Source organism: Mauremys reevesii, linkage group 25, assembly GCF_016161935.1.
Source record: "Mauremys reevesii isolate NIE-2019 linkage group 25, ASM1616193v1, whole genome shotgun sequence".
Classification (NCBI taxonomy): domain Eukaryota; kingdom Metazoa; phylum Chordata; order Testudines; family Geoemydidae; genus Mauremys; species Mauremys reevesii.
In genome coordinates this window covers 17,415,352-17,431,970 of record NC_052647.1, presented here as the reverse complement: position 1 = coordinate 17,431,970, position 16,619 = coordinate 17,415,352, and the positions used below count along the sequence as shown (strand labels likewise).

The window sequence follows — 16,619 nt, the reverse complement described above, 5'->3', positions numbered from 1 at the left end:
AGGGGAGGAGCAGGAGGGCTGTCCCCAGGCCTCTGGGGGGTGGCTTGGGGGGCAGGGGGAAACCACCCCCCAGCTCTCACCAGTGGCACAGCTGGGGCCGGGTCTGCACGTCAAACCGCCAGTGAGTTCAGGCCCAGCCATGCTGCGGAGCTCAGGGGAGTGGGGGCAAGGCTGGGGCAGAGGCGGGGTGGGGGCTTTGGGGAAGGGGTGGAGTGGGGAGGGCTGGGGCAGAGCAGGGGTGGGAAGAGGCAGGGTGGGGCAGAGCAGGGGCAGGGGGCCTGGGGGAAGAGCCAGAGCAGGGGCTGGAGCAGCACGCAGCTGCAGAGGGCACCAGGAAATTTGGTCCCCCACGCAGCTGCGCTTTTTGCTTACGGGTAAGGACGGCCCTGCCTACCGCAACCCAGCCTCGGGCTGGGCCATACTCCCAAAGCTGCAGCTTTAACCAAAACCAGCTCAGCAGGTCACCTCTCCGGCACCCACACACCCAGTTCCCAATGGGATCCAAACCCCAAATAAATCTGTTTTACTCTGTATAAAGCGTATAACACTGCTAGAGAGAGACGCACGGCTGTTTGCTCCCCCGGCTATTAATCACTTACTCTGGGTTCATTAATAAACAAAAGTGATTTTATTGAGTATAAAACGTAGGATTTAAGTGGGTTTCAAGTAATAAGAGACAGAACAAAGTAAGTCTAAGCCTAATACATTAAGAAACTGATTAGAGGTAACTTCTCACCCTCAGGGATGTTCCACTAAGCTTCTTTCACAGACTAGACTCCCACTCGTCTGGGCCCAGTCCTTTCCGCGGGACAGGCCTTGTTAGTTCCAGCAGCATCTCAGGTGGTAAGCAGGGGGGTTTCTCACCACTGGCCTCCTTTGCTCTGCTCCACCCACTTTTATAGCTTTGGCACAAGGCAGGACTCTCTCGGTCCCCACCCTTCCTTCTCAATGTAGAAGTACCAGATTTATGGGGGATTTTAATATCACGTGACATGGTCACATATCCTGAGACCCCCCACAGTTCCTGGGCTGACCCCCACAGTCACAGGAAGGTTTGCAAGTAAACAGAGCCATTTATAGAAGCATCTGGAGTGGCTTCCACGTAATATGTTTACAACAGTAATACAAGTTTATAACTTCTTCTAAGCTGTGACGTAGTGATGCAGTGGGGGATTTTCTTGGTTTTCCAATGGTTTGCATGCAGAGAGGGTGGGACTCAGTTTCCCTGGGGGTTACTGGTTTAACCAGGTGATGCGAGAGGGAGTCTGTTGTTACAGAGAAGCGGCGAGGGAACTTGGGACCCCGGCCGATGGCCTGGAGAACGGAGACCCCAGCGACTGGTGATCTGACCACCCGAGGACTCAGCTCAGGAGTCGCAGCTGGTTCTGGCCAGTGGGAGGACAATGGGCTGCAGAGAGAGGACCCCTGGTGACCTAACCAGCTGTGACGTTATTGATATAAATGGGGACCATATAGAACATGGGTTCCAACCAAGGTCCTGTAGTGGCACCAAATCTTAAAGGGGGTCATCTAAGGTGTCTAAGACCAGATTACGGGTTGCTGGTTATAATTATGCTGTCTGTATGTCTGTATCATTTTAGTTGAAGTTATGAATGTTGGCTCTATGCTGTCTGTATTTCAAGTTGGTGCTGTGCTTCTGGGGGAAGCATCCCAGACAAGCTGGTGTTAGCTCTGCTTAGCCTGCTTGATGGCCCATTAAGGACCATCAGCTACACAATTGACCCATGGAGAGGAGGCAGACACGCCTTGTGACTCAGCAAGGTGCAGGGACTTGCCCATGTGACTGCAGACTCCATTTTGCTGTGATTTTCCACAGTAAGAACAAAGAGGTTCTTACACCTGGAAAAGCCTATATAAGGCTGATGCATCATCTCCATCTGGTCTTCAACCCTGCTTCTTACCTCTGGAGGGACTTTGCTACAAGCTGAAGCTCTGCACAAAGGACTGAGGACCCATCCCAGCGGGGGATGTTCTCCAGAGACTTGATTTGAACCTGCAGTTTATTCCATCACTGCTGCAAGCCTGAACTAAGAACTTTGCCATCACTGTATGTAATGGATTCCATTTAACCAATTCTACCTCTCATCTCTACCTTTTTCCCTTTGTAAATAAACCTTTCGATTTTAGATTCTAAAGGATTGGCAACAGCGTGATTTGTGGGTAAGATCTGATGTGTAGATTGACCTGGGTCTGGGGCTTGGTCCTTTGGGATCGAGAGAACCTTTTTCTTTTATTGGGGTGTTGGTTTTCATAACCATTCATCCCCAGGACGAGTGCACTGGTGGTGATACTGGGAGACTGGAGTGCCTAAGGAAATTGCTTGTGTGACTTGTGGTTAGCCAGTGGGGTGAGACCGAAGTCCTTTTTGTCTGGCTGATTTGGTTTGCCTTAGAGGTGGAAAAACCCCAGCCTAGGGCTGTAACTGCCCTGTTTGAGCAATTGGTCCTGAATTGGCTCTCTCAGTTGGGTCCCGCCAGAACCGCACCGTCACAGTGGCGTAGTCGGCAGGATCCACAGAACCAGGTCAATTAAGCTTCGGTCTCAAGCCACAGGTTAACCCTAAAATGCCCAAACTCCAATGGTATTGAGCCAAGGGTGTGGCATGACAAACATGGTTGTAAATGGACACTTACAATGAATTTGTTGTTATTGCTAATGCTAATTTTTGTAACTAATGTGTTGCTATTGCCAAGAACTGTAACAATGTACAATGTGCCTAATCTTTTGGAAAATCCCTTGAACATGTTGAAAGGAATACATGAAAACACACTTTATGTTAAAGGGCCTTGCTATACTGATGTTTCACAGTTAATGCCTGTAAACAGTATTGGAACTTTTCACAGGGGAAGATACATTCCAGACCTGATGTGCTGTATGAGAGGGGAAACTGAGGCACACGACCATATTGCTTTCATGGCTAAATGCAAAGATTCCTGTACTATGAACAACATCAATATCTACATTGGTGTAATGTTAATTGGGTTCCAAACATTGGCCAAAGCTGGTATGGATAAAGTACCTGTTTTCTTTAGGTCTTGGCAAGATCACATGAAACATACTGGAACCATGCTGCAAAAACTAACCAAGTTATACCTTGAGTTTGTAAAGAAATTCATTCATGTTATTGAACATGACTTTGATAAACCATTTCTGTTATACACTGGTACGGCCTCTAGCCCAACACTAGCTGTAGTGAGACAGACCCAAGGAAAGGGGGCTCTTGGGATGCAGTCAGCGATGTTTGTGACATCCCTTCCTGCATCAATTTTGCGTTGGGGGTGTGACGTTATTGATATAAATGGGGACCATATAGAACATGGGTTGCAACCAAGGTCCTGTAGTGGCACCAAATCTTAGATAAAGGGGGTCATCTAAGGTGTCTAAAACCAGATTACGGGTTGCTGGTTATAATTATGCTGTCCGTATGTCTGTATCATTTTAGTTGAAGTTACGAATGTTGGCTCTATGCTGTCTGTATTTCAAGTTGGTGCTGTGCTTCTGGGGGAAGCATCCCAGACAAGCTGGTGTTAGCTCTGCTTAATGGCCCATTAAGGACCATCAGCTACACAACTGACCCATGGAGAGGAGGCAGACACGCCTTGTGACTCAGCAAGGTGCAGGGACTGGCCCATGTGACTCCAGACTCCATTTTGCTGTGATTTTCCACAGTAAGAACAAAGAGGTTCTTACACCTGGAAAAGCCTATATAAGGCTGATGCATCATCTCCATCTGGTCTTCAACCCTGCTTCTTACCTCTGGAGGGACTTTGCTACAAGCTGAAGCTCTACACAAGGGACTGATGACCCATCCCAGCGGGGGATGTACTCCAGAGACTTGATTTGAACCTGCAGTTTACTCCATCACTGCTGCAAGCCTGAACTAAGAACTTTGCCATTACTGTATGTAATTGATTCCATTTAACCAATTCTACCTCTCTTCTCTACCTTTTTCCCTTTGTAAATAAACCTTTCGATTTTAGATTCTAAAGGATTGGCAACAGCGTGATTTGTGGGTAAGATCTGATGTGTATATTGACCTGGGTCTGGGGCTTGGTCCTTTGGGATCGAGAGAACCTTTTTCTTTTATTGGGGTGTTGGTTTTCATAACCATTTATCCCCAGGATGAGTGGGACTGGTGGTGATACTGGGAGACTGGAGTGTCTAAGGAAATTGCTTGTGTGACTTGTGGTTAGCCAGTGGGGTGAGACCAAAGTCCTTTTTGTCTGGCTGGTTTGGTTTGCCTTAGAGGTGGAAAAACCCCAGCCTGGGGCTGTGACTGCCCTGTTTGAGCAATTGGTCCTGATTTGGCACTCTCAGTTGGGTCCCGCCAGAACCGCCTCGTCACACCAGCCTGTTCCAGCCAGAGGGCCCAGAGGACAGAAGAGGGGAGATGAGGCCCAGGCGACCTGATTTACCTGGAGAGAAGCCAATGGACAGAGGCGGTGCCTGGGGCTGGTGATATCAGATGCCCAGCTGGGAAGCAGGCGGGTTCTGGGCTGGAGAGAGGGAGCAGGCAGAGCCCACCTGGATTCAGGGGAGACTGGGATGTGCTGTGCCGGGGGAGGCCAGGCCTGAAGAGTTTCCTGTGCCGTGTTCAGATGCTCAATAACCCCTCCTGTGTTATGCTGGCTGAGAGTCGCTCCGGTCTAGAGATCAGGGGCGTTATTCCCTCTGGGAGTGGAGGCCCCGGGGGTGCAGAGCAAGTGGGCTGTGTCACTGAAGGGGGTTGCCCCCCACGGACCGCACAGGGCCAAGAGTGGGCACATCCTGTGAGTCCATGACATAAGCTTCGTAACGATACCTTACAAGAGACCTTATGCCTAAAGTGTATTCCAGTGACCTCATAGTCACCCTCATCTTTTCATAACGCCTGTGGAGTGCGTCCCACAGAGCCAGCTGCATTCGGGCCAGGACGTCACCCCCACATTGCAGAGCGCAGGGGGACTCGACTCTGGGAGGGAAGGGGTTAATCTCTGGCGCGAAGGCTGCCCTGCTCCGGCTGGCGCCCAGGCCCCTGGCCAAGAAGCATCCAGCTCAGGCCCTGCTGTGCAAACATCTCAGCCCGGGGCCGGGGGGGGACCAGAGCAAACACCCAGATTCTGGATTCTGACCCCAGCCACAAAGTGGGTGCAGGGAACCTGTCCTGTCTGGCGCTGATCAGCCTCAGGGCCCCCCTTCCTTTCCCCCCCATGTGCCTTCCGCAGACCTCACACCCTTCAGGCCCCCCTGGGCAGCGGGGGGAGATGGCTGCTGCCCCCATTATAAAGCCTTCCATGGACGGAGCCAGACTCGCCCCCTCCTGGAAGCACCCATCAGACAGAGCCCCAAAGGCCCCTCAGTGGCCACCTGCCTCATCTCCCCTGTGCCTTGTGACCCTGCCCTATTGACGGTGGGGGGAGGGGAGGCAGCGAGGACCCTCCCTCACCACCAAATGTAGCTCCAGCCTCCCCTTCCCCCAAGTCGCCACCAGTTGGGCTCCGGGCATCTCCTCGGGATAGGGTCTGTTGGAGGCGGCCGGGGCAGGAGCGTGGCACCGGAGACACGGGCCGGGAGGCTGAACCCCTCACCCCAGGCCTCCCCCTGCCCTGGAGGGGACCCTCTATGGGGTGGTCCCTCTGCCCCTCTACCAGCGAGGGGGGCAGTTAGTGCAGCTAGACCGAGACAGCCCCCTCCCTCAGCCAGTACAGGGGCTGCCACGTGGCTCCTGGCCACGGCTCGCCCAGGGTGCCAGCCCCACACCAGGCACAGACCCCGATCCCGGACCGACCGCCTCCTCCCAGCCCCACTACAGCGTCTTGGTGCCCTGCACCAGCAGCGTGGCGTTGGCCGCCTTCGGCCGGGCCTGGCGCTGCAGCAGGCGAGCGGCGTTCTCCGGCAGGGGCGGCTGGTAGCGGTAGCGGTAGCCGTAGGCACGCAGGTGGTAGGTCAGGAACTCCAGTGTGTACATAAGCTCGGGGCTCACGTAGTGGAAGGAGATGGCCAGGTCGGAGCAGCACTGGGGGCCCTGCAGAGCGCGGGAGGGCAAGGGTTAACGGGGGAGGCCCCAAGCTACACAAAGGGCTGTGAATGGGGCAGGAGGAGCAGCCCCAATAGAGATCCCCCCTTCCCACCCCTCCGGTGCAAGCAGCTCCATTGGCTCCTGCAGCAGCAGCTCAGCGGTAGCTAAGCACCAATTGTTCCAATTCCCGATGCTGGCAGATGCCCCGGCTCCGCTGCTCCCCCAATGCAGCCGCGGGATCGTCCCGCCAGGGGCCTCCAATGAACAGCAAACAGACAGCAGAAGGGGCATCGGCTCTGGCCCAGGATCCGGCCCCCCTCGGGGCGGCACCGCTGGCTGCCTAATGCTATTAACTCTGCCCGCTTCTCCGCTGGCTTCCGCAGCGCACCGTGATCCCCAACACTTTGTGAGCTGCCCGTCTGCAGGAGCCCCGGCATGGAAAACTACCAGCGGCCCCAGGGACTGAGCCACCGTGGGGCTGAGACCCATCCCTTCCACGGGAAGCCACCAGTGAGACCCAGGCAGCTACCCGGGGCCCACGTCCTGCCAGGGTGTCTTAGAGGCCTGCAGGCTGGGCACCTGGCACTCCAGCCTTAACCACGGAACCACCTCCCCTGGCCACGGAGACGCCAGAAGAGCAGGGCCTGTCCTCAATTCGGCCTGGGCACCCATGCCGGGAGGATGCCACGGGGGATGGGGGTGATAAATGCAGCCCAGGAACCCAGGCCCAGGGGAGGGGAAGGGAACGCAGCCACGGGCACCCATGCCCGGAGGATGCCACGGGAGGGGGGCATGCAGGCGGCCACGTACCTCCACGATGGGATAGTAGCAGTAGTTCCAGTACCAGAAGCTCCTGGAGAACTTCCCGATGAGGTGGGATTCGGGCACAAAGGGGTGGAAAGTCTCTCGCCCAGCAGTGTCCCGGGAGTCCCCCGCCCGCACCCCCATCTTCTCCATGCACTGGCCCAGCGCCAGGTCCTCCACCGAGGTGGTGTGGGTGCACACCTGGGTCCTGAAGCCCTCCACGAAGCGCCTCAGGGCCTCCTTGCTGAGGACGTAGCCGGCCCCGCCGCTCATGTAGCCCTGCTTGGCGAAGGGCTTGAAGCGCTTCCCGAAGTAGACGGGCTCCTCGGGCGTGTGGTTGGCCAGCAGCCAGCGCAGGTTGTCCAGCACCACGAAGGTGTCGTCGTCCGCCTTGAGGAACCAGTCGGCCTGCTCCAGGTGGTGCTGGTGGACGTACTGGAAGGCCCGGATGGTTTTCCAGTACAGCTGGTCCCGGCCTTCCTTGGTGTCCAGCCCCACGGTGGGGAAGTCGTCGTCCCGCACCGAGCTCATGAACAGCACCACGTTGCAGTGCCGCGTCCACGTGGCCTGGACGTGCCGGGCCTTGGTCGCCAGGTTGCTGGGGCCCGTCATGACCCAGCACAGGATCCGCACCTTGCTGTACAGCTCGGCCGCAGTCGTGCTGACCTCCCCTGGGCGCGGAAAGAGCGTTAGGGGCACAGGGGAGACACCGCCACCTCCCCAATCACCCCAAGACTGAGCCGGCCCCTGGCATTGCGGGCAGCTGCGGGCGCCAGGGCCTCCCGGAGCCCATCCAACCTGGTGTACACGCTGAACTGGGCAAGGACAATGGGAGGCGAGGTGGGCGGGGGGCCAGGCCGCTCTCATTTACTTGAAACTGCCCGGGAGGGACCATTCTCCAGTTCCCCCTGCCACCCACCTCCTGGGGGCGATTCCTTGGTGCCCAGTGCACCCTCTGTATAGCCGCACAACCCAGTGGGGATGCTACATGAGGGGTTCCCTGCCCCCAGGAATGATCCCTGCCCCGGTGCCAGGATTCCCTGTCTCCACCAAGCAGTTTCCCGAAGGGGGCAGGGGAACGGGGGTGCAAAGGCTGCAGGGGACTGGTATTTTCCTGGGAGTCTCCTGCCAGCCGGCACAGGAGCTGCTGCCAAGCGGAGAATGGTGCCTGATCCCACTAATGCGGCTGCCAGGATCACCCAGAGGGGATCCCCCAGGTGCCAACGCTGCTGGAGAGCCCTGGCCCACCCGTGTCCACCCCATCCCGCAACCCCTGGCGCCAGCTTGGCTGCCGACTCCCTCCCCCAGCCTCTGCACGATCAAACCCCAGCCCCCACGCCCTGCAGAGACACCGCGCCCCACGGCTCTTGCGGAATCCCTCCACCCCCCAGGCCTGCCCACCTGAGAGGTGCGGGTGGCCAGCGCTGAGGAGCGCCGGGTGCTGCACGGCCCAGACGTCAGGGTGGGGCGTCTGGCTCTCGGGGCCCGGGGGCTGTGGCCAGAGCAGGCCATTGAGCAGGTAGAAGGTGCTGATGAAGCCGGTCATGATGCCCACGTGGAAGGCCAGCCAGGAGCCCTTGAAGCCCCCCAGTGCCATGCTGCCCGGCTGCCCAGGGAGGGCTTCACACAGCCTAGGGGGCAAAGAGCGGGTCAGGCTGCTGCGGGGGGGCGGGGCTGGGGGGGGGGCGACTCTTCCTCCCACCTTGCAGCTTAAACATTAATTACCAGCCGGGCTCAGACGGGAGAGGAGCAGAGTCCAAAGCTAAACCTATAAAGGGGCAGACACAGAGCTGGGAAACGCCCGGCTGGCCCCGGCTCCGGCGCCCACGCCCTGCCAGGGTCTTGGGGGGCAGGATCTGCCCCAGCTGTTTTCCCCTCCCGCCCCCCGGCCAGGATTTCTGCCCCCTTCAGGACACTATCTGCCCTGCCTCAGTTCCTTCTGCAACACTCGTAGCCCTGAGCGAGCTGAGATGGGGCTCGAGCCCCAGTTCCCCCCCCCATCCACAGCCCCCTGGGCCCTGGCAGAGATGGGGCACCAGTGACCAGCCAGAGGCACGTTTGCCAGGAATGTCCCCGTTCCAGCCCCTGGGCAGCAGCCACGATTCAGGATCGCGCTGAGCGCCCATCCCGGGACCCGAGCGCGCAGCAGGGCTGTGCACACAGCTGGCACCGCCCCGACCGAGTCCATGCGGCAGGTGGCAGCAGCCCGGACCCAGGAGCCTCCACACGCGTGGGCAGCTCAAGAGCGTGGCCCCCTTACCTTCCCCAGCAGGGCAGAGTCAAAGTTCTATGGAGGTGGCAGATAAATGTGTGTGTGGGGGGGGAACCCCACAACTCCCCCTGCAAAACCCGGCAAAGCCGGGGGTGGGGGGTCAGGGGCTGCAGTGGCCATAACAAAAACCCAACATTTACGGGGGGGGGGCTATTGGGGGACCCTAGGGACACAGCCACAGACTGGGGGAGGGGGAAAGGGGTGAAGGGATAAGCCCAGGAGCGGGAGGATGAGGTAGATGTAGAGGGTGGGGGATGTAGGGACGAACCTCGGGGTGGGGGCGCAGCCCAGACGTTCCCAAGCCAGGAAGATCCTGGGCTAGAAACAGCCCCACCCCCCGAACTGCAGAACCCAGCCCAGCGCCCCGCTCCCCTTCCCCGCCCCTCCCTCCGCCTTCCATTATTAATCAGAGCTAAGCGGCAGCTGCTGTTAATTAATCACCAGGTCCCAGGGGGTCAAGAGAACAAACAGTGCAGGAGGGGGGCTGAGAAGGGGTCCCAGAACAGGGCTTTGGGGCAGAAATAGCCACTGGGGGGCTGGGGGGGGCTGGGAACCAAAGAGTGAGATAAATATTAGCAGGTGAGGGGGGGGGACAGGACGCAATGTGTCATGGGGCATGACCCCCCCCCAGAGCAGTGAGACGGGAGGCTTTGGTCTCTGCTGCCCCTCTGACCCCAATAGCCCCACGAGCTCAGCCCCAAGGGAGAACAATGGGCCGCCGATCAGGGCACAGAGAGGGAGGGTCCTGGGGCCATTCCCCTGCATTGCCCGACTTGGGAGTGCTCAGTGGGTTGGCGAACATGCCAGGAGGAGGATGCTGGGGGGGGGGGGGCTCATCCCCATGACCTGCCCTGCGGGGGGCATCATTCTTCAGAGGGGACCCTAACCGGAGCTCCCACCCCAGGGGGATGCTAGCGACTCCAGGGGGACCCAGCTAAGGGGTCTGCCTGGGCGACCGCTAGCAGAGGCAGGGTGTTGGCAGAGGCTATTCCACCCCCACCGCCCCTCCTGTGCCCGCGTCTCCCCGCACTGGGCAGATCCTGCCCTTCGGCTCCGGGGACCCCGGCCTCCTTCCGGGGTCAGAAATGAGGTGGAAGTGACCCCAACCCCCCAGAGAGCTGGAGGGTGAAGAGTTGGGGGGGGGCGGGAGGGGTGCAGAGGCAGACAACCAGAGAGCGACAGTCAGGTCTAATCTAGGTCAATCCATCCCACTGGGCGATGCCATCCCCACCCAGCCCCTTTGCCATCCCTGCCCCCATGCCCCTGGGGGGAACCGCCCCCCCCCATCACGCACCAGGAGAGCACAGCCCCCAGGCAGCTCCCCGGGGACTCCCAACAGGCAGGCGGGATCTGATGAGCGCCCCAACCCCCGTCCCCCCTTGCCCTCCCCCCAGGCTGCTGGGAAGGGCTGGCGGCCACAGCAAACCAGAGCTGGCTGATGAGCACCGAGATGGGGAGGGGGTTTCCATAGCAACGGAGGGGGGGGCTCTCTGCCCAGCCAGACCCCGCTAGAGGGAGGGGATGGATGGAGAGAGGGACAGACCCACCCAGCACCCTTCACATCCCGCCCCCAGGTCTCCTCCCACCTAGGCCTCCATCTACCCAATGCCCTCCATGCCCCCCTGATGTCCCCTTAGTGCCCCCTTGTGCCACCCCCAGGCAGTGCCCCCCCCCAAGTGCAGCCAGTATCTTCACCCTTAAGGGACCCTCCCTATGCCCTAGGTTCCCACCCCAGCATCCAAGGGGACCCCCCCAGCCAGCACCCCCCATCTCCTGCCCCCCTCCACCCAGAACACCGTCTGATTCAAGTGATCCAGACAGCCCCCGCGCCCACCCTGCAACCTCCATCTCCCCGCTCCAGGGGCTCACACCCGGTGCCCTCGCCGAGCCGCCCCCCACCTTCCATTCAGAGCTGGGCTCTTTACTCACCAGCTCCTGGAGGGCTCAGAGCCAGTCTCCTCTCCCTAAGTGGGACCGGCCCCGATGGGACTCGGGCCTACAATTAGATTAACCCCACAGCCCAGGTTCTTCTTCTGTTGGCAGTAGGGGGCAATCCCCCCCCACACACCCGGGGCTGGGCTGGCCGAGTCAAGTGGCTTCCTGGGCGAGAGCCGGCTCAGGAAACCGTCAGCACCCCCATGCGGGGGCGCAGGTTAGCCCGACGTACCCCCTGCCTGCTCCCACACCCCGGCGGCGGCTCTGCCCTCTGTACCCCAGCGCCCGAAGGAACAACCCTGCCCGGGCGAGGGGCCATTTCCAGCTCTGCTCCCTGGGACATCCAGCCATGAGCATTGGGTGCAGCACCCCGGGGCCATTCAGGGGGTCGGGATGGTCCAGGAGCCCTGATGGGGGTCACCTTGAGTGGAGCGCGGGGACCAGGGGATTAAGGGACAGGAGCAGAGACAGACAGAGGGACCCTGGGCTCGGGCACCAGGGTACAACCCTCCAGAGGGAGCGATCCTAGGACCCAAGCGGCTGGGGCAGCCCCACGGCAGAGGAGAGAGCGGGGCGGGCAGAGAGAGATGCCCTCTCCCTGCCCCATCTGTGCCAGCCTCAGGGCTGAGCCCCTGCCAAGGGAGCTCACAAGGGGTGTGGTGGGGGGGGGTCCGAGCCCCCTCAAAAGGGGGAAGACGGAGGGGGGGGGAAAAGCACCGGGTGGGAATGGGGCAGAGGTGTGGGGAGAGGTAGGGGGTGGGGCCGCTCTGATCTGAATCCCCCCAGATCTGGGGGGTGTCAAGGGACCCGCGGCACCGTTACCTTCCCAGGGCCGCGGGAGCAGAGCGGGGAGCGGCCGGACCCGCCCCGGGACCCCCGGCAGCAGCAGAGCCCCCGACCCAGGCGCCCCACGGCGGCCGCCTCCAGCGGAGCCTCCGCAGCGGACTTAGCCAGCGCTACATTGTAGCCAGCTCGGAGACAAGGCCCCGCCCCTCCCTGCGCCCATTGGCCGCCGAGCTGCCAGGTCGCTCTTGATTGGCTCAAGGACCCCCCATGCGGGTGGGAAGAGGGGGGCGCTGGGGCAGGTTTCTTCCTTGTCTGGAGGGAGACCTGGGGGGCGGACTCCTTCCCCCCACTCGCAGATTGGGGAGGGGGACAAAAAAGGGGGAGAGGTAATCACAAGGGGGGAGGACCCAGTCCCAGCTGCGCCCCCCCCTTCAGCAATAGGGGAGGGGAAATGGGGGGCTGGGTGGGAGAAGGAGGAATGGGGGAGGCGGGCTGGGGAGCTCCTTGCCCCATAGCCAGGTGTGTGTCCCACCACACCCGGGCACCTGTTCCCCTGCCCCATAGCCAGGTGTGTGTTCCACCGCACCCGGGCACCTGTTCCCCTGCCCCATAGCCAGGTGTGTCCCCCCCCCATAGCCAGGTGTGTGTTCACCCCAGCCTGGCACCTGTTCCGGTGTGTGTTCCACCCAGCCCTGGCACCTGTCCCCCTGCCCCATAGCCAGGTGTGTGTCCCACCGCACCCGGGCACCTGTTCCCCTGCCCCATAGCCAGGTGTGTGCCCCGCCCCACCCCAGCACCTGTCCCCGTGCCCCATAGCCAGGTGTGTGTCCCACCCCAGCACCTGTCCCCCTGCCCCATAGCCAGGTCTGGTCCCACCCCAGCACCTGTCCCCATGCCCCATAGCCAGGTCTGGTCCCACCCCAGCACCTGTCCCCATGCCCCATAGCCAGGTGTGGTCCCTCCCTGCCCCAGCACCTGTCCCCATGCCCCATAGCCAGGTGTGTGTCACACCCCAGCACCTGTCCCATGCCCCATAGCCAGTGTGGTCCCGCCCCAGCACCTGTCCCCATGCCCCATAGCCAGGTGTGGTCCCACCCTGGCACCTGACCCCATGCCCCATAGCCAGGTGTGTGTCCCACCCCAGCACCTTTCCCCATGCCCCATAGCCAGGTGTGTGGCCCACCCGGCACCTGTCCGCCAGGTGTGTGTCCCACCCCGGCACCTGTCCCCTTGCCCCATAGCCAGGTCTGGTCCCACCCCAGCACCTGTCCCCATGCCCCATAGCCAGGTGTGTGTCCCACCCCGGCACCTGTCCCCGTGCCCCATAGCCAGGTCTGGTCCCACCCCAGCCCCTGTCCCCGTGCCCCAGAGCCAGGTGTGTGTCCCACCCTTGTGCCCCATAGCCAGCACCTGTCCCCGTGCCCCATAGCCAGGTGTGTGTCCCACCCCGGCACCTGTCCCCGTGTCCCATAGCCAGGTGTGTGTCCCACCCCGGCACCTGTCCCCGTGCCCCATAGCCAGGTGTGTGTCCCACCCCGGCACCTGTCCCCATGCCCCATAGCCAGGTGTGTGTCCCACCCCGGCACCTGTCCCCGTGCCCCATAGCCAGGTGTGTGTCCCCCCCCCGCCCCGGGCCCCGTGCCCCCTAGCCAGGTCTGGTCCCACCCCAGCACCTGTCCCCATGCCCCATAGCCAGGTGTGTGTCCCACCCGCACCTGTCCCCGTGCCCCATAGCCAGGTCTGGTCCCACCCCGCACCTGTCCCCCCGTGCCCCATAGCCAGGTGTGTAGCCAGGTGTGTGTCCCACCCCAGCACCTGTCCCCATGCCCCATAGCCAGGTGTGTGTCCCACCCCGCACCTGTCCCCGTGCCCCATAGCCAGGTGTGTGTCCCACCCCGGCACCTGTCCCCGTGCCCCATAGCCAGGTGTGTGTCCCACCCCACCGTGGCACCTGTCCCCGTGCCCCTAGCCGGGTATGGTCCCACCCCCTCCTGGTCCCTCTCCCCATGCCCCATAGCCAGACACGTTCTCCCTTCCTTCCATCCTTCCAGTCCACATCCCTATGTCCCATAGCCGGGCGTGTCCCATGCCCTCTGCCCCAGCGGGAGGGGGGGGGGTGTTCTCGCTTTGACACCTTCTGTCTCCCTGCTGCTCACCTGGCTGGGCTGGTGGTTTTACTGGTTTGGCAGGAAAACCATTTCCTGCCCTTGCCTGTGAAGGTGGATTTTACCTCTATGGGCAGGACGGAGCCCAGCCCTTGTGCAGGGCAGTGGGGGCAGGGGCATGTTCGTTGGAGGCGAACCCTCCTACCCCTGCTGACACCCCGTCCCGGAGTCGCTGGGGGATGCTCTGGAATTGCTCCCTTCGAAGCCAGGCAGGACTGTGGGGGAGCCTCCTCTCTCGGAGCAGATTGTCTCCGGGGCAAGAAGCTTCCACAGCTTTGACCTTCCTGGGTCTGAAACTCGGAGCATTCGGCCTCCCCTGCCCCTCCGTGCGCTTCCCACAGCGAGTCCGCCCAGGCGGGGTCCTGGGGCAGCCAGAGGGCCCTGCCCCCCGACTCCGCAGCCAGACGTGACTCTCGGCCAGCCAGTAACACAGCAGGTTTATTAGAGGACAGGAACACAGCCCAAAACAGAGCTTGTAGGTAGAGAGAACAGGACCCCCTCAGTCAGGTCCCTCTTGGGGGGTAGGGAGCCCGGTTCTGGGCCTCCCTCCGTTTCCCCAGCCAGCTCCAAACTGAAACTCTCCAGCCCCTCCTCTGGCCTTTGTCCCTTTCCCCGGGCCAAAGGTGTCACCTGGCTGCACCCCCCTCCTGGGTCTCGGGATACACAGGTGCAAACAGCTGGTCAGTCTCACCTGCCCCGAGGGCCTCAGCAAAATCACACCCCCAATTCCCACCACCTAAGTATTGGTGCAGGACGCTGGGGAAACTGAGGTACCCCCAGTATTAGTATAGGCCAGAAAGACACACATGCAACATAACGAGGTGAATAAAACCCCACTTCGTCACACATCCGCACACGCCCCGGGGCAGGCGTTGGTCCGCGCTGGGCTGGGGCCCATTCTCCGCAGGATACATGTTTGTTCTCCTTACCTGGATGAGTCGGAACAAAGAGCAGGCTCTAAATGGCACCTTCATCTGAGCCAGTGAGCTAAACGCACACAGTGGCCCGCTCCTGGGGCTGGCACAACCTGCCCTGTGATCGGGGCGGGGAGCGGGGGAGCTGTTAGCTCCCCAGGATGGAGCCCTGTTCCCATTGCCCCAGGACGCAGGTTCACACCTGCATGCAGCCGCTGTGGGACAGCCGAAAGCATGCCCCACCCCCACCCAAGGAAGGTGCTTCCTGAGCTGGGCTGATGGCCCAGGAGTGGATTTGCCAGCCTCAGATGGAGGCACGAGGACAGGAGGCTGGGGGGAGCGGGCGGGTGGGTCGAATGGGCAACAAAAAGACTAGTGCAGGCCCTGTCTGATCCCCCCCCCACCTCTATTTACACACACAATTGTCCACTTTGCACACAGAGCTGAAGTAATTGTGTGTGGGTAAATCCACCCAACGTCAACATCCCCCTCCTGAGTTTGGCTGCAGTCAGCCCCCCACCCCAGGTCAATTGCACCCGCAGACCGCTGGGAAGGCTAGAAAAACAGCAAGCCGGGATGCAGCCGGACCCGGAAGTGGCCTGGTGGCTGGCTAGATACACGCAGGGGCCAGAGGGCCTGTCACGGACTCACAGGTCATGGCCACTTTTCGCCCCGTGCAGTCCCTGCAGGGAACCCCCCTTCAGTGACAGCCCTTCTCAGGGGATCTGCTCTCTCTTGGGGTCAGGCCCCTCCACCTCTCTGAGCATTAGCACCCCCGTCTCTCTCTCTCCAGTCCCAAGCCGAGCCCTGTGCTTCCCAGCTGGGTATCTGATATCACCTCCCCCAAGCCCCGCCTCTGTCCATTGTCACCTATCCAGGTAAACAGAGTCACCTGGGCCTCCTCTCCTCTCTTCTGTCCCGACCAGGTTCCTCTCTTCACAGCCCATTGTCCTCCCACTGGCCAGAAGTTCAGGGCCCCGGGGGGATAAAGCATCGGGCCCTCCCCCTCACATGGACCACCTCCATGTCATACCCCCGAGGAGCAGGCTCCATCTCAGCAGCTTGGCATTAGCCTCTTTCATTTGGTGCAGCCCCGTCGGGGGCGAATGAAGTTCAACCTGATTGCATTAGGGTTAATGCCTCTGGGGTCCATGGTATTACACATGCAATGGAGTACGGGCAGCGGCGTATTATCGCCGAGGCCGGGGTAGGCAACCTATGGCACGGGTGCCGAAGGCGGCACGCGAGCTGATTTTCAGTGGCACTCACTGCCGGGTCCTGGCCACCGGTCTGGGAGGTTCTGCATTTGAGTTTAATTTTAAATGAAGCTTCTTGAACATTTTAAAAACCTTATTTACTTTACATACAACAATAGTTGAGTTCTATATTATAGACTTAGAGAAAGAGACCTTCTACAAACAATGTATGACTGGCACGCGAAACCTTCAATCAGAGTGAATAAATGAAGACTCGGCACAGCACTTCTGAAAGGTTGCCGGCCCCTGGCCCCCAACAAGGCCCAGGCCTAGGGCAGCAAATTTGCTCCTGACCCCTCCCCAACTCTGCCCCTTCCCCAAATCCCCGGCCCGCCTCCTCCCCCAGGCGCGGCACGCTCCCCTCCTTCCACCTCCCTCCCAGATTTGCCGCCCGAAAGCGCTTGGGAGGGAGGGAGAAGCGAGTAACGGTGCGCTTGAAGGAGGCAGAGCAGAGGTGAGCTGGGGCCC

At 60.7% G+C, this 16,619-nt stretch overlaps 1 protein-coding gene across 3 annotated transcripts; it reads right to left on the bottom strand.

The window, feature by feature from the left end:
• Positions 1 to 4,637: 4,637 nt before the first annotated feature.
• LOC120390839 (glycoprotein-N-acetylgalactosamine 3-beta-galactosyltransferase 1-B-like) lies at positions 4,638 to 14,967 on the bottom strand. Of its 3 annotated transcripts, none has more exons than XM_039513753.1 (4): positions 14,911 to 14,967; positions 8,225 to 8,454; positions 6,830 to 7,494; positions 4,638 to 6,025 (listed from the first exon to the last, which is right to left on the bottom strand). In XM_039513753.1, exons 2-4 carry the CDS (start codon positions 8,418 to 8,420, stop codon positions 5,807 to 5,809), a joined length of 1,080 nt encoding a protein of 359 aa, XP_039369687.1. In that variant the 5' UTR covers positions 8,421 to 8,454; positions 14,911 to 14,967; the 3' UTR covers positions 4,638 to 5,806. The 3 variants fall into 3 exon arrangements, with proteins under 3 accessions (XP_039369687.1, XP_039369686.1, XP_039369689.1); XM_039513752.1 differs by lacking the exon at positions 14,911 to 14,967 and adding an exon at positions 11,853 to 11,943; XM_039513755.1 differs by lacking the exon at positions 14,911 to 14,967 and adding an exon at positions 11,025 to 11,085.
• Between the last annotated feature and the right edge of the window lie 1,652 nt (positions 14,968 to 16,619).

Bases quoted from the DNA above. Each gene is read 5' to 3' on its own strand.
- LOC120390839 (XM_039513753.1), bottom strand. From the start codon at position 8,420: ATGGCACTGGGGGGCTTCAAGGGCTCCTGGCTGGCCTTCCACGTGGGC. The intron at 7,495-8,224 runs GTGGGCAGGCCT...TTCCGCGCCCAG, and splicing joins TGGCCACCCGCACCTCTCAG to GGGAGGTCAGCACGACTGCG. The intron at 6,026-6,829 runs GTACGTGGCCGC...CGCGCTCTGCAG, and splicing joins GCTACTATCCCATCGTGGAG to GGCCCCCAGTGCTGCTCCGA.